The following is a 14,930-nucleotide window of genomic DNA, read 5'->3' as shown; positions in this document are numbered from 1 at the left end:
ACGCACATATATAGCAAAACAGAAAAACTGTAAACCATACAAATATTTAAATGTTTATTGACTGTTACTGAGTTCTTAGCAGTTTAACAATCATTACTCAGTGTACACATGCATAAAATAAACAGATATTCCATTGAAAGTAAAAGTTAAAATCAGACACATAAATTAGTGGAAACAAAATTCTGAAAGAGCATGAAATAGCTTTTGCAAGATAGTGTTGAGTTTAAAGGAACATCAGTGATGCAAGATTCTTAAGTGAATAACAATTAGTTTCACAAATCAAATACACAATAATAGATGATCAAAAACATTGAGAAAGTATGCAAACAGTGTCAAATATTTTTTTAATAAGTATATATAAATACATAGTATTGTAATAGTTAAAATTACGTGATGGAGGAAAATAAGCAAATAATTTATGAAAAGATTTATGAGAGTTAGTCTGATTATCATGTAACATTTAGGCAAGTAAATGACAGCAATTGTGAAGGTAGCCACTTCCATAAATAGCAGAGTCCAAGCAACACTCAGTAACCAAAATCTTCTGTGTTAAAATGGAAACTAATACTTTAATCCTGAATGCTCATAGATGACAAACCTTATAGTTTCATTATGGTATACTGTTTACAATAAAAAGAGTCACTGTTTCTTAAAGTTTATGTAACCTCTGACCACGTCTCCACTGATACCTATATGTTAGCTTTCAGGTAATACATAACTAACTGATGCTTTCTGTCCTAATACCCATAATATGAATAATGAAAGAAAGATTTCCATTTTCACACAAAATAACAAAATATAAGACATAAAAACCAGCATTTCCTAGGCTACCTAAAACCTTTCAGGTGATAATTGGTTTGACTCAAAAGCCTGAAACCTGCAGGCCACATGACTGAGCAGTTCTGTAAGCTCTGTCTCCGACTCAGAGCCCAGCTTATCAAATGATGCTTGTTTTCTGTATGAAACTGAGCTCTGTATGAACCAGTAAATAGAAAGACAGAGTTATGTAAATGCAAGTCTTAATTAATCATGCCAAATTCATCATTTTGTTCATAACGACAATATAAACAAATATCTTTTACACTATTGATAACCATTCACAGCTCTTAACTTGTTTTACTACATGTTTTTTCATCTTCTCTTGTCACTTGTACCATCCCATAATGAGTACAACCAATTAATTATAGCCGACAATGCACTGTTTCATTAGTTTGGTATCTTCATTGCAAGCAACTGACTTGCAAATTTGACCTTTTTCACAACTTGTTTTTGGCTGTGAACCCAATATATCTCATAAAGTTAACCAGTTTAGAAGAATTGGATTAGTCTTATCTCTATAATACAAATAGAATAGCACATAATAAAACTTGATATAGTGTACTATTGGGTAAGAAAAACCATCACCTCATTTTTTGAAATACTGCATTTTTCCTAATACATTAAGCAACAACAAAAAACTGTTTCACTTACCCTCTGATTTGAGGTCTTTATGAGAGCTTCTGGAATAACACAGGGCATCGAATCAGAAGACAAATTATCTCCTGATTTTGTTCTAACTGTCACAGTTTTTTTTGCAAGAGGAAGGAGATCTTTCACTTGCAACAAAGCATGGTCCCCTGTTAGTAAGAAAAGAGAGTAATTTCAGTTGCATAACACTCGTATTTCTTTTTTATTTATAATGGTGAAGACAGTAAAACCAGGAACACAAATATAAATTTTGTCACAATAAGAGTCTTCTTCAGTTAAGACAGTTTTTTTTTTTTCTAACAGAGTAATTGACCTTTTGAATATATTGTCTTCAGATGTGGTACATGCAATTCATTTAAGGGAGTTTAATAGACAGCTTGATAAATATTTAAATGATAAAGGGTGGTTTGGAGTTTTCTTAGTGTTTAATTTATTGCATAGGGTGGGCTAGATGGATAAAATGATGCCTTATTGTTCTTAAATGCCATGTTACTTCTCATGATAACTTTTCCCACATAAACCTGACTTACACAGAATACAGGAGCATTTATGAAGATGTGAACATATGTAGCCACAAAATTAAATATTCTTACTATCAGACAGAAATTTTAAAAGTGTGGATGCAAGGTATATGTTGCAAACAGTACAAGTACTACATGCAACCCACTCAGCCCATTTTCAATCCCTAAATTAAGCTGATCCTTAGAACACTTTCTGAAAAATTATCTGAGTTTAATTTCTTGTGTATGCATCTTAAAAATAAAATTAATTTTTTGGGGAAATCCAGAATTGGTGTGGTTGTTCTTTTTCATATAAACATTTAAAAAATAAATTTAGATTATAAACCTCTTCATACACAGATGTACTACCAACCTGTAGGACTATAGATTTCTGCTACTTTTTTTCCAGCAGCAAAAATAGCATAACCAGTTACAGGTACCCCATTGGATGTCCCAGTGGGATTGATAGTGACTGGCAGCCAAGTGACCAAGAGTGTGCCATCCTGAGGCCCTGCTTCAATTTGTATATCTACTGGTGGCTCAGGAAGCCCTAATAAAAAAAACATATGAACTTTATTTTTACATATAATACAAAGTTTTGTGAAATCTACATGAAAAATACATTTTCACGTTATATTTTCAACATTAAGGTTTCCTAGACAATAACAGAATTTTTTAAATATGAGGTTAGATATTTTAAGTGTGTGTGTATGTTTTTCTTATAGCAAAGCCACGTTGGGCTATCTGCTGTGTCCACTAAGGAGAATCGAACCTCTGATTTTAGCATTTGTATATATACACACAGATACAATATTGGTACTTTTATCACATTATTATAGTTAATACAACAAATAAATGAACTTAAACACCCAAACGTGTTTTATTCAATTATATATTCAATATTTTGTTTCACAGCTTCATCAGAAACATTCACTAAAACACAAATCAAAACTGACAGTACATAGCTTCAACTGCTTTAAATAATAAATTCTAGTTGAATCTATAATGTGCTTTTATACAGTATGTTTCTGACATATTTAATAGTAAACTTATTGTAGAAATGAACTGCTACCAGTAGTAAACAAAAGTTATATCAAGTTTACAGAGTGGAATAGTAAAATGATAGGATAAAAAATAAGATGATAATTAACATTGTAGGTGCCATCCTATGTCCCTATTCATCCGTTATAGTCGTTCGATGAAAAGAGCTTCGTTAAAGTTTCTGTCAGTGTGCTTGGTAGTGACATTGGTGAGGATATGTATAGAGAACGATGGTTTCAAGTCAGGTGTTACTTGTCTATGATTAGTTTAAAAGTGATCTGAAACTCTGATTCATTCATGTTGTTTTTATAAAGAGCATCAGTAAGTTCTTCTATCTGTGTGTGTAGGATTCTTCTGGTTTCTCCAATGTATGTATGATGACAGATGTTACATGTAAGCTGATAAGCAACACTGGAAACAAGACACTCATCTTAGATTGCAAACATGTTTTTGTAAGACAGTTGGCTTTATTACATTGTAGAGCAGCATACTGAGAATTTGAAATTTGGCTTTTCAGGGTTGGACCTAGATGTTCTATAGCTTCAATTGGCAGTTCCAATTTCCTGATTATAGTTTTTATTTTCTTGGAGATAGCTCCATCAATTAGAGGTGTTATAAAAATAACCTTTTGTTATGTTATCTTTGGAAAATTGGTGTTTTCTCATGTCATAAGTGTGATGTTAAGTTTTGTGTCATAGACCTTGAAAATTTGTTCATTGTAAAAAGGTGAATATTCATTACTCAGAACAAACTTAATTTGGAGCATGTATTGTTTTTTCTCTGCAGTTGTGGTCAAAATTACTCTTATGGTCTAATACCTCTTGTACACCATATATCACTGGAAATATTTTACCAAATTTCTCTCTAATTTATTCTGAAATTCAAATCATAATCACATAAAAAGTTCCCTTCTCTGCCACAAATCACTGACCAGGAAGGTTCTTAATCTGTTTGTTTGAGTGGACTTGAATGAAATGTTATGGTATACAGTACTCTACCTGTAAAAACATAATATTACAGTTATCAATATTAAGAAGATTTTCCTCAATCTCCATTTCACACCTAACTTATAAATATAAAAAAATATATATTTCTGACTTTCCAAGAAAAAGTATGTAAAAATTCAAGCATTAAAGGGGTAGAAAAAATTATTAGAAAAATAGTTCCTGTGATGGCATTGTGTAAAATGTCATGAGATGCTTTTTTACAGTTTCATCAGATACTTCTGAGACCACTCACTGCTACTGATGTTCAAGAATTGGAAAAGAGTAGTTAAAGAGGTTCATAAATCATTCAATTACTTAAATAATGTATATTATTTTAAATGTATTTTATTTCTTAAAAGACCATGCTTTATCACCTTATTATAAAAAAATGCTTCAAAGTAATCCAGATCTAGACTAAATTTGAGAAGGACTGTTCCATACTAAGTTCCTATTTGTTTAAAATTTTCATGTACATCAGTCTGTTAGTTAGAAATATGTCTGCAGACAGACACATACAGACCCAACTGCAATATCCTTGCAAGATGAGGCTAATTAACCAGCTTTGAGTAATAAATCAATTGAGTAACGAATTTTTTGAATAAATAATTAGTCAATCATTATAACAGACACACTAATCAATACATAATGCACTACTGTCTCACTCATGTTTTTATACTGTTCAGGTAATTTTTAATCTTTCAAGAGGTATCTAATCATTAAGCCATGTCCATCACACCATCAAAAACTTCCTCTATTTAAACAAAAATACATATATCTTAATTAATAACAAAAACATAAGTTACAAAAACTTCTTAAAATACACTTTTTTCACTTCATTTCACACTTTTAAATACCTTTTGGAAGTGTTCGAAATTCAACAAACACTGTAAGCATAATTAATTTTTTAGAGTTTTTCTTTGCATTGTACAGCAATTTTCCTGGCTTGGCACTGACTGATACTTTGTAAAGTGTATTGGGTACAAGACCTGTAAAACAATAAAAAATCGCTTTCAAGTACATTCAGTTTAACTGTTTCAGTGCATGTGTGTGAATTATAATATGTATGAGCATGTGTGTCTATATATACATGTAACTTAAAAACATTACATAAAGAAGATCTTGCTTTTTTTTCGAATTCTAGTAAAGCTAAAGTACTTGTAAACACTTTTTCTTTAGTTGTTTTTGGTAAGTCCTAAATCTTATCAAGAGAGATCTGGTCACATTTAACACCAAACTGAATACAATTTCTTGGTTAGAAACATACTTGACAGATCTGAATAAAGTTTCTTTATCTTTATTATGTTTATTTTCCAATGTTTACACTTATCAAAACATTAATTACTAATGTAGCCTTCTCCTGTTTAGTTATTGTTGCTCAGTCCACTTCAGGATAAATTAGACTAACTTAATGTTTACACAGTTCTTCTTTCTGAGAAGTAAGCAAATACATTAAGAGATAAACCTATTAAAGAGTACATTCAATGCTAGTTTTATTTTTATAAACTGATCACAACCATATACATTCTTTGAACAAAAACTTATCCCAGCCACCCTCACTTTTTGCAAGTACACTGTAACTTAACCTATACCCAAACCTTATATTTGAGCCTTTTATGAAGCACTTTCTCATAAACTTTAGTGAAAAATATACAAATATTATATCACTTAGCCATCTATTTATTAAAGTGGTTAATAACAGAAAGAGAGATACATCAATAGCTTCAGATATGACTTTTGTTTTAGAAGACCAAGCTATGTATCATTAATCACAAATTAAACTGTATTAGGGTAGCTTCAAATTTGTAGACTGTTTTTATAAAATCAAAAAATATATATGTTTATTATTATTATTATGGTGCACCCTTTTATTTCAAGTAAATGATACCTACACCATTGATTTCCTAATTACATCAACATAACCCATGATAACTAGGGAAAAAAACCACTAGTTCATGTTCATAAATTGACTAAATCTTTTCAATAATATTTAAGTAATTGCTTTCCAGATTTAGGAAAAAAAATTTACAAGATATAATACCTTTAAGGCTAGCCAATACAGAGACAAAATAATTATATTTTCCAATTTTCTGTGTAACAGAATATTCAGATTTTATGAAGTATACTTTCAAAGTAAGCTGGACCTCAGCATACTGGTTCAACAAAATTGTGATTGCAACTTGAATATGGAAAATTTTCACATTAATATTTAAATATCGGTAGGTAAAAACGTCTCTTAAACCTGTGATAACGTGTCTAAATATTCCTGGTTTTATCACTTGTAACTCAACATTATTCACTGCTATTGCATGGTTGAAGTTACTATTGCTAGGTATCCAACTAATCACTGCAGAGGTAGAAGTTACATTAGAAGCCTTGATGCAGCTTGGAGCCAATGGAATATCTAGAAAGGAAGAAATAAAAAGTTTTAAAGTAGAAGCTAATGTACATATAAATCTTTTATTAAATTAACATTTCAGCTGAAAGACTGTGAAAAATTAAACATAAGATAAATGCAAATTGTGTTCAATAAAAACCTTTGCTCCCACTAATTTTATACTTTATGTAGGATGATGTAGTACCTGTCCACAAGATTTTAACATATTTGCTATGTACCACTAATCTTTTGATGCATAACTTTCCAAATTTATCAGACCCAGAACTTTGTATGTAGTACCTGATGTATAAGTTTTGTCAATGTTCATTCATGCAATCTTGAAATACCTTGTTCACAAGATTGGGATGAAGGACAGGACCAAATCAATACATGTTTTGCAGGGTATGTGGGCATGGGAGGGGGATTGATTAATAACAAAAGTTTCATGACAAATGAATAAACACAACATCATAATTTTTTACACTGTCATATAAATAGTCTGGTTCATTTGAATTTCATGTAAAGCTACACAAAAGCTATCTGCACTAACCATCCCTAATTTATCAGTGAAAAACTAAAAGGAAAGTAGCTAGTCATCACCACCCACATCAACTCTTGGAATACTCTCTTACCAATGAACAGTAGGATTCACTGTTGCATTATAATGTCCCAGCTGAAAGGGCAAACATATTTAAAGGGATGGTAATTAAAATTTGTGACCCTCAGAATATGAATCAAGTGCCCTAACCACCTGATCATGCCAGGTCAAATATAAATTAATTGTGTATTATATATTTTACATGTGTATAGTACAAATTACAAATGTAAGTAGTTAGCCAACAGAACTAAGAAAGTATTACTTGTTGTAATGAACGTTACTTAACTATAGTACTCTACAAATATATCAGACTTAAAAATTGTATAAATATCAATTCATAAAATAAACAACATCCAACTGAACTATAGAGCACCACTATTCTAATTTTAAAGTTACTGCAGCAAGTTCACACTAAGTACCTTACATACAGAAAAAAAAAATTCTGAGATACACAATTCTAAGTTTTCAGAGACTTCATATATATTTTGGGTCCAATATTTGTAAACAATTTTCTTTTATACACTCATTGAAAATGTAAAGTATAACATTCACTAACCTTTACCAATTGTTATAGTACACGCTGCATCTCGAGAATGATGACCCATTGATGTGACAGACTGGACACTAATCCTATGGGGCTGAGAAAAAAAATAAAAGTGGTGGGAGACTCCATTGTAGTTCTCATATGTAATTAAATGCAAGCTGTCAAAATTAAAAATATGATAATTCTTTAAATTTGTGCTCACAATGGTAATGGCAATAGTAATGGTCTCTAGAATTAATTATGGTAATGGTAATAGTAATGGTCTCGAGAATTAATTAGTCAGCATGGGACTTCATTTCTAAAAATATTTATGTACATATTTATTAAAGAATACATACAATGCTAATTTTGTTTTTATAAATTGATCACAGCCATTATACTTTTTAAACAGAGACTGACCCCAGCCACCCTCACCTTTTGAGTGCATACTGTAATTTAACCTGTAATCCACCTTACACTTGAACCTTTTCTGAAGTATTTTCTAAAAAATTTTAAAGAAAGAGATACAATTAAGACCAGAGGGATGAGCTGTGATCCCAACACTGCTTTATTCATTATAGTCCATGAGTTGGTATGGTCTGGTGTAAGCCTTTTTTATGAAGCAAGATACTGTGAGGCAACCTGTAGCAGTCTTGTGGAATACCTCATCTTTTCAGTGTGCAGTTTTGAACTTGTATGACTACATGGTGCAGATTTACACTTAAGTATACCTGGAAAGGTATCACTCTCCACACAGCAAGGAAATGAGAAAGGGTCACTGAAAAGGGAAGAAGTAAAAGGAAAAACTGTTGGAAGAACTGTATGGAGAAAGATGATGGGTGGCAATGATAACCAGATGGGAGACAACGAACAAATGATGCAGGCATTGGGTTATAAATGTGTGAGATGTGATCATATGCCAGCCTGCACAATCTCTTCTAATGAATGAGGGAAGTGGGTAACCAGGTAAAAGGTGAGATGATATTTCTGGTTGGAGGAAACTTGGAAGATGTAATGGGGGTCAATGGATAACAACCCTAAGTAAGACTAATAAACTGCTAAATGTATCTTGTAAGAGTGATATGAGAAAGATTATGGCTAGAGGAAGTATTCCAGAGTATAAAAAAAACAGGAATGGGATTCACAGAAGGAAGCAATGTAGGTGACAGAGCACATACTAGACAAAGGAACAGAATGGGAATACAAATGAGAAATAGAGAAAAGAGAAATAGAAGTAAATGTGATGTCCCCCTTTATGCACTGCTGATGTATTAGGGAAAAAAACTACAATTCAGGTAAAGGAGAACAGAGGTGCAGTAACAAAAGGATAAGAGATACATCAACAGAAGATGTATAACTTACAATGACCACACAGAAAGATAAGACATACATTTTGAGGAAGAGGTGGTACAGTGAGCAAGCAGCCATAGGTTTAAAGGGAGGAAGAAAATGAAGAACAACAATTAAATTCCAATAATGTAGAGGAATCAAACAGGGTGGATGAATCAGACAAAAGAAGCAAAACAGGAGCAAATGAAATGGAAAGTATTAGACAAGAGCCCGTAAAGCCTACAACAGGGGAAACTGACAAGCTATTCTTGAAGAGCCAAGTAAGAAAATTAGAAAAATGGAATGCACTAGGTTAGGAAGATGATAAACTATGGTACAAAAACAAACTCCAGAAAAGTCATAATTTCTTCTTGGAAAAATTTAAAGAAGAAGGAAATCTATCCATATTTAAAAGGGTTTGGACTATCTTACAAAAGACCCTACAAAATACACACATAAAACTGGAATGTGGTGACAGTGGTATGAAATATGGCAGACTGACGTTGACATTGAAGGGATTGGAAAATCAGATTAGGTATAAAATGGGAGGACTGAAAGAGGTTTGGGTTCAGAAACTATGGCTGAGTGGGCCAGAATGGGGAGATTAGAAGGACTTGACATGGAGTGGCTTTGATAAGGGAGAAAACACATAAAAGTAGATAGTTAGGATGATAAGTATAAAGGTAAAGATTGGTCCAACCTTGACTGAAGGCTTTCAATGCCACAATCGATGGATGTGGGATGGGAAACCCCAAAAAAGGGCAGTTTGATATTGATAGTGGTAGCAAGTGAATCCAGAAGAGGAGTATCATACAAAAAACATAACCATAACCATTGAAATGCTGAGGGAGCAAGAGACCATCCCATATGCAAATCTTGTGAGAATAAGACAACCAATCCTTTACAAGATTTAGAGCACTTAAAATGTGATAAGCAAGAGACTGGGCCCAAAAAAGGAGACCCAACATTCAAAAACAAATCTAATGGTAATGTGTGCCCCCTTTGTCAACTGAGGTAACAAACAGCTGAATTATCAGAATGGGTCATGACCTAATGACCTCTTACTAAAGAATTATGAAATAATCCAATGCTCAATGATCAACAAACTGCAAAAAGGTGACATGGAGGGAAGAGTCAACTAGCACTCAATGACTGGAAGTCTCCTGAGAATTCAGGTATATTTCTCATACTATAAGACAAGCATCTGTAAAAATATGCAAATCAAAAGAGGGAGGAGACAGATAAATGACTGACAAGATGTTATTTTTTTCAAGCCACCAAGAACACCAACCTTTATAGAAAAAGTAAGGAAAATAGTAAAGTGCAAAGGATTCCAAATGAGATTCCATTGCTTGTGCATCAGTTACTGAAGACAATGTATGTGTGTGCAATCTCAGCATATCCCATGGAATTTCTGGTCTTCAAAAGACATAGAATCTCAAATGAAGATCGACTTGGCTTTAGAAACCAAGTGCTCATTAACCTCAGATGAAGATGAAAAGACTGAGCTCTGCTGAGGTAGTTATTGGAAAATATCCCCAAATGGATGAGACATTGAATGGGGATGAGATAGTTTATTTCTAGTTTGATAAGCCTTCACACAGGAAATACCTCCTGTAGGACAAAATAAATATGTTAATGAAAGGCTTTTTGGGAGGGAGCTAAAAGGAACCAATCAACCATATGATGATGGAACCACAAATCCTAAGTGTGAAGATGCTGAGCAAAAGCTCTTAACAAACAACAAATGATATATGGCATTGATGCCAGACTGAAAGGCAGAATGCAGAACTGAAACACTCAACTCCTTGAACAAACCAAAGGTAATGTCTGGATACAGCAGAAATGAGGATGTGAAGGTAAGCCTCTGAGATGTTGAACTATGGTCGAAGGGTAAGGAAATATTCAATGCTGAACTGTGGGAGGAGGATGAAGTGATTGAGGTTAAAGAGGCAATGACAAGACAACAATTTCAAGTTTATTGTGAACCACAAAAAACTGGGAATAAAAACTACAGAGAAGTGTAAAATACCTGTGATAAAGGTTGTGAACAGCCTCTGAGAAACACTAACATAAAATGGGATCCCAAGGAAAGGGAAAAAATCAAAGGAATAGTTCTTCTATTAGAACCTATAGAACCAAGGGTTTGCAGTGAATTGGCCCCTTGGTGAACAACTCTGATTGTGTCCTCCCAGTGCCAGAACCCACAGAATAGTCACCAACAAAACTGCTGTCAAAAAACACAATGACAGGCTGTTTGGTTATTCATCAAAGAAATCTGAGAAGGTGGCACTTGTAGTGGAGAAGATGTAGCAAATAAGGCACAGAGACAGGGGTAGGAAAGGTTTGGGAAAGTTAAGAAATATGGGAGGAATGTTGACATGCAGCTTAAGACCCAAGACTTCACAGTATCAGGAATATCCCCAAAAATACACTGTTATAAAATGGAGCCAGATGGATGTCTTGCAAAAAAGAAGCAGGTAGATGCATGTGAAACAAGAGGATGTCCATATCAAGGAAATCCTAACAACAAAAGAACCATGTATGAAGGGATAAGGCTGAGGAAGATAAACACAACAATATGGAAAAGAGAGGGGTATGTATATCTGCTGAAAACCCTTCAGAGGAGTAATGGAAATAAGGCAGATGAAAGAGAGATAACAGATAATGTATCTGGAAAAGCATTACCAATAAAAGCCAAACTAGGATGAGGGAAGTCCAAAGGGGTAGGATATGATGGTACAGCAATGGCTGGAGGTGGTAAAAGGCTGTCCAAATCCTCTTTGTAGAAACCAGATTCACCTTAAAATGAGAGATCTAGCCAAGGTTCCAGATAAATAGCAGGCCATAAGGTAGTTTTCAACTCATGATACATTATGGCCTAAACCTCCTCCTCATCAGTGTGAAGCCAGAAGTCACAGAAGTAGTAAGTTGTGGTGGATCAGTAGTGGCCAGAACTGTAACAGAAGGCACTGTAATAGAATTATGTGGAAATGAAAAAGAAAAAATATTACACAAATACTAAACAAGCAGTAAATAAATGACAATAAACTAAAAGTTTTCAAAACACATTAGTATTAACTAATAGTGCACATAAAAATTGTAAAACAGAGCAAATATTGAGCATGACTGCTTACTGCAATGCCAGAATGAGAAGTGATCACAGTATTCTACAGTATAGAGGGAGTCAACTGCACTAGAAGTATGTGTCATACTCTCACTGATGAAGAGTTGTTGCATGATAATTTGCATGCTACAGCAAAGCTGTAACACAAGAAATTACATAAAGGCAGGTAAGAGCATTGAGGCTAGAGGCAAACAGAAATTACCCATACAGAGTGTAATAAAAATCAAGAAAAGCTATTATGTAAGATTAAGTATGGTTTTTATTCAGAAATTAGTACTAGCTAATAATTATTTTCATCTATAATAATGATTTAAGATGTACCATGGGTATAAAATTACGTCTACCTATGCTATTATAGTAATGAGCTTCTTAGAAGAGATATACATCATTATACTGATCAAAGAATGATGTTGCATGTTAGAGCTTACGCAATGATGTATAGGCTCAAATACACTGATAACTGTTTTATTTTTTGGAATTATGAATTAAACTGATTTCATTTTAGATCCAAACATTAACTTCACTGTTGAAAAATTATAAATCTGTATATTTCTTGGATGTATCGATTAAAATATCTGACAATGGCTCTTAAGAAACTGATACTACTTATAAAATGACCAATTTCTATGCTAATTTAGATTTTAGAAGTAACCACCACAGACACCATACATATATTATTAATAATAAAAAAACAAAATATTAAATTAAACGAATTAAATGTTTTTATTACACAGAATAATACAGAGGGCCTCTTTGACAACTGTATATACTGAGTCAAGTAATATGGACCAAAAGCTAACAATCAGTCAGAAACGTTACCAGTTGTCCCTATGTGTACTCCAGGGTTAAATATAATATTAAAAAGTGCAAGACTCCGATTGCCCCCTTTAATTGTTGCAATATAAAAAACAAAAAAATAGAGTTGTAATGAATATTAATGTTATTGTAGCCTACAGACAACTTAAAACCTTGAACTTTTGCTTTGTTGTAAATATAATACTGGTATTAGACAAAAAGGTTTTACTCAGTGGAAGAACTTAAGATGCCAAGAAAGACACATGGAATTATTACACATAAATGCAAAATATTTTTTATCTTGTATTTCTAAGAACTGTATTTGTATATCAAAATGTACAATATGCAACAAAAGTTACATTAGATAAACTGAAAATTATTATTTATAATGAATCAACATAAGTTTTGTATTAGAAATTCAATTCATAGTCCATTATAAATGTTCATTATACAATTTTGTCTTAAGTGCCCATGGTCTATTAAACAAACCTTTCTTATTTTGCTTTCCATTTTAATTTTGTGAGAATCAACAAAAAAAGATTATTCTATGAAAGTTATCTTATAAAAAACTTAGAAGTAATTTGAATCTTATTTAGATAACTTGTGAATATCTAAAGTATTTAATTATGTTATATTTACAAGTTTTTATTGTTTACAGATTTTAGTAATATTATTACTAATTTACTTATATCAGTTTTAAAATATTTTTTACTGGTTTGTATGTGTTTCTATTTTCATATTTTTCAATTTCATCAAAAATTATATATCTAATATATTATGCATTGTATTTAATTAGGTTGGTTGAAGAGCAGTGCTAAGTATTCAAAAGTGCTACAACCTATAAAAAACATAAATAAAAAATATGATATTTTGAATCTGATGATGCTTTGAATATTTATATACATAAGTCACTATTATCAAGCAACAGAAAAACCAATCTGAAAAGAGTAAAGTATTACATATATACTAAAAGAGAAAGTACTAACGGACCTGTGAGGAACTCACACCCTCAACTAGAGCACGAGTTCTTTCAGAACTATTTATCATGGCTTTCAGTACACCATCTACATAAACATGGTACATTTTTATATTTCCTTTAACACCCTCTGGTGGAAGCCAACTAATCAAGATGCTCTTGTTCAGCTGTCTTTCCAAAATCAGTCTTTGAGGAGGTGAAACTGTAACAAAAGCATTCTTAAACAACCAGATAGTTGCTAACTTGAATAATAACTAACTTCAGATTAGAAAAATATATGAAAGGCATAATAAAAAAATATTTTAACTTGAATAATACACAGATGGTTCAAATATTTATGCAATATGAAGAGATAAAGTGTAAATAAAACAAAAAGAAAAGATTTTTAAACAACAAAACTAATCAATAAAGAAAAGCTTAATTGTAGAAATGATTACTGTACAAATGTATCACAAGTTCAAATTAGGTTTAATATGAGTTAAGCCTAATAATTATCTATTTTGTCAATTACTTTTATAGTACATCCATATAGGAATTCTTCTTAAGTATTAATTATAGGTCAAAATTTTGAAGTATTATTTCATTCCACTAAACTCACACATAACTTAATATACTAGTATATTTTACTTTCATTGTGGAATTAGTGAATCAATAAATAATTTTAAAAGCATTTTTATAGCTACAACCTGCAAAAGTGCAAGTTAAGATATATTATGATAAAAAATATATTCACTGGTTTTTTTCACAATAAATCATTGTTTTCTGTGATTTACTTGAGCCTTGTAGCCTATATAAGTTTCCTTCTTGCTATAAAAACTGTTGTTCAGTATGTATCTTCTACTTTTGATATTCAAAAATGTTCTAAGGAAAGCACAATGCTTTTAATACTTTGTTAGTGTTCCCCAAACTACTGTACATCCTACAATTGATCTCTTTTAAAAATAATTTAAAAGCTTCAGTTGATCAGTAGATGTGTTTCAAGTCTTTTAAAGTTTTGATATTCTTTACAATTTACATAGCTAGTCAAACAATCCCCATATTTTAACAATACTCTTATAATTACTTCTTCCTATGACAAACTGCAAAATGTAACAGAAATCACTGAAAATCATCCACAAGTTTTGGCTTTTAAATTAATCTTAGTTATCTACAACTTAAATGACTAAAATGTTGAAATATGTGTCAAGTGAAGTTTATGATTCATTAAAATAACA

At 32.0% G+C, this 14,930-nt stretch overlaps 1 protein-coding gene across 27 annotated transcripts in view; it reads right to left on the bottom strand.

The window, feature by feature from the left end:
- The window catches only part of LOC143244728 (RIMS-binding protein 2-like), a 196,704-nt gene that overhangs the window by 28,610 nt on the left and 153,164 nt on the right, over positions 1 to 14,930 (bottom strand). For all 27 annotated transcript variants that reach the window (XR_013025296.1, XR_013025295.1, XR_013025294.1 and 24 more), the window contains 6 exons: positions 13,731 to 13,918; positions 7,523 to 7,604; positions 6,234 to 6,395; positions 4,849 to 4,980; positions 2,341 to 2,517; positions 1,471 to 1,616 (listed from right to left, as the gene is read on the bottom strand). Coding sequence is in view for 24 of the 27 variants with exons in the window: in XM_076489897.1 (XP_076346012.1) it covers positions 1,471 to 1,616; positions 2,341 to 2,517; positions 4,849 to 4,980; positions 6,234 to 6,395; positions 7,523 to 7,604; positions 13,731 to 13,918 (887 nt within the window). In the remaining 3 variants the exon portion in view is untranslated. The remainder of the gene's footprint in view (positions 1 to 1,470; positions 1,617 to 2,340; positions 2,518 to 4,848; positions 4,981 to 6,233; positions 6,396 to 7,522; positions 7,605 to 13,730; positions 13,919 to 14,930) is intronic.

This window comes from Tachypleus tridentatus, chromosome 2 (assembly GCF_004210375.1).
Source record: "Tachypleus tridentatus isolate NWPU-2018 chromosome 2, ASM421037v1, whole genome shotgun sequence".
Taxonomy (NCBI): domain Eukaryota; kingdom Metazoa; phylum Arthropoda; class Merostomata; order Xiphosura; family Limulidae; genus Tachypleus; species Tachypleus tridentatus.
This window is presented reverse-complemented; position numbering and strand designations above follow the sequence as displayed.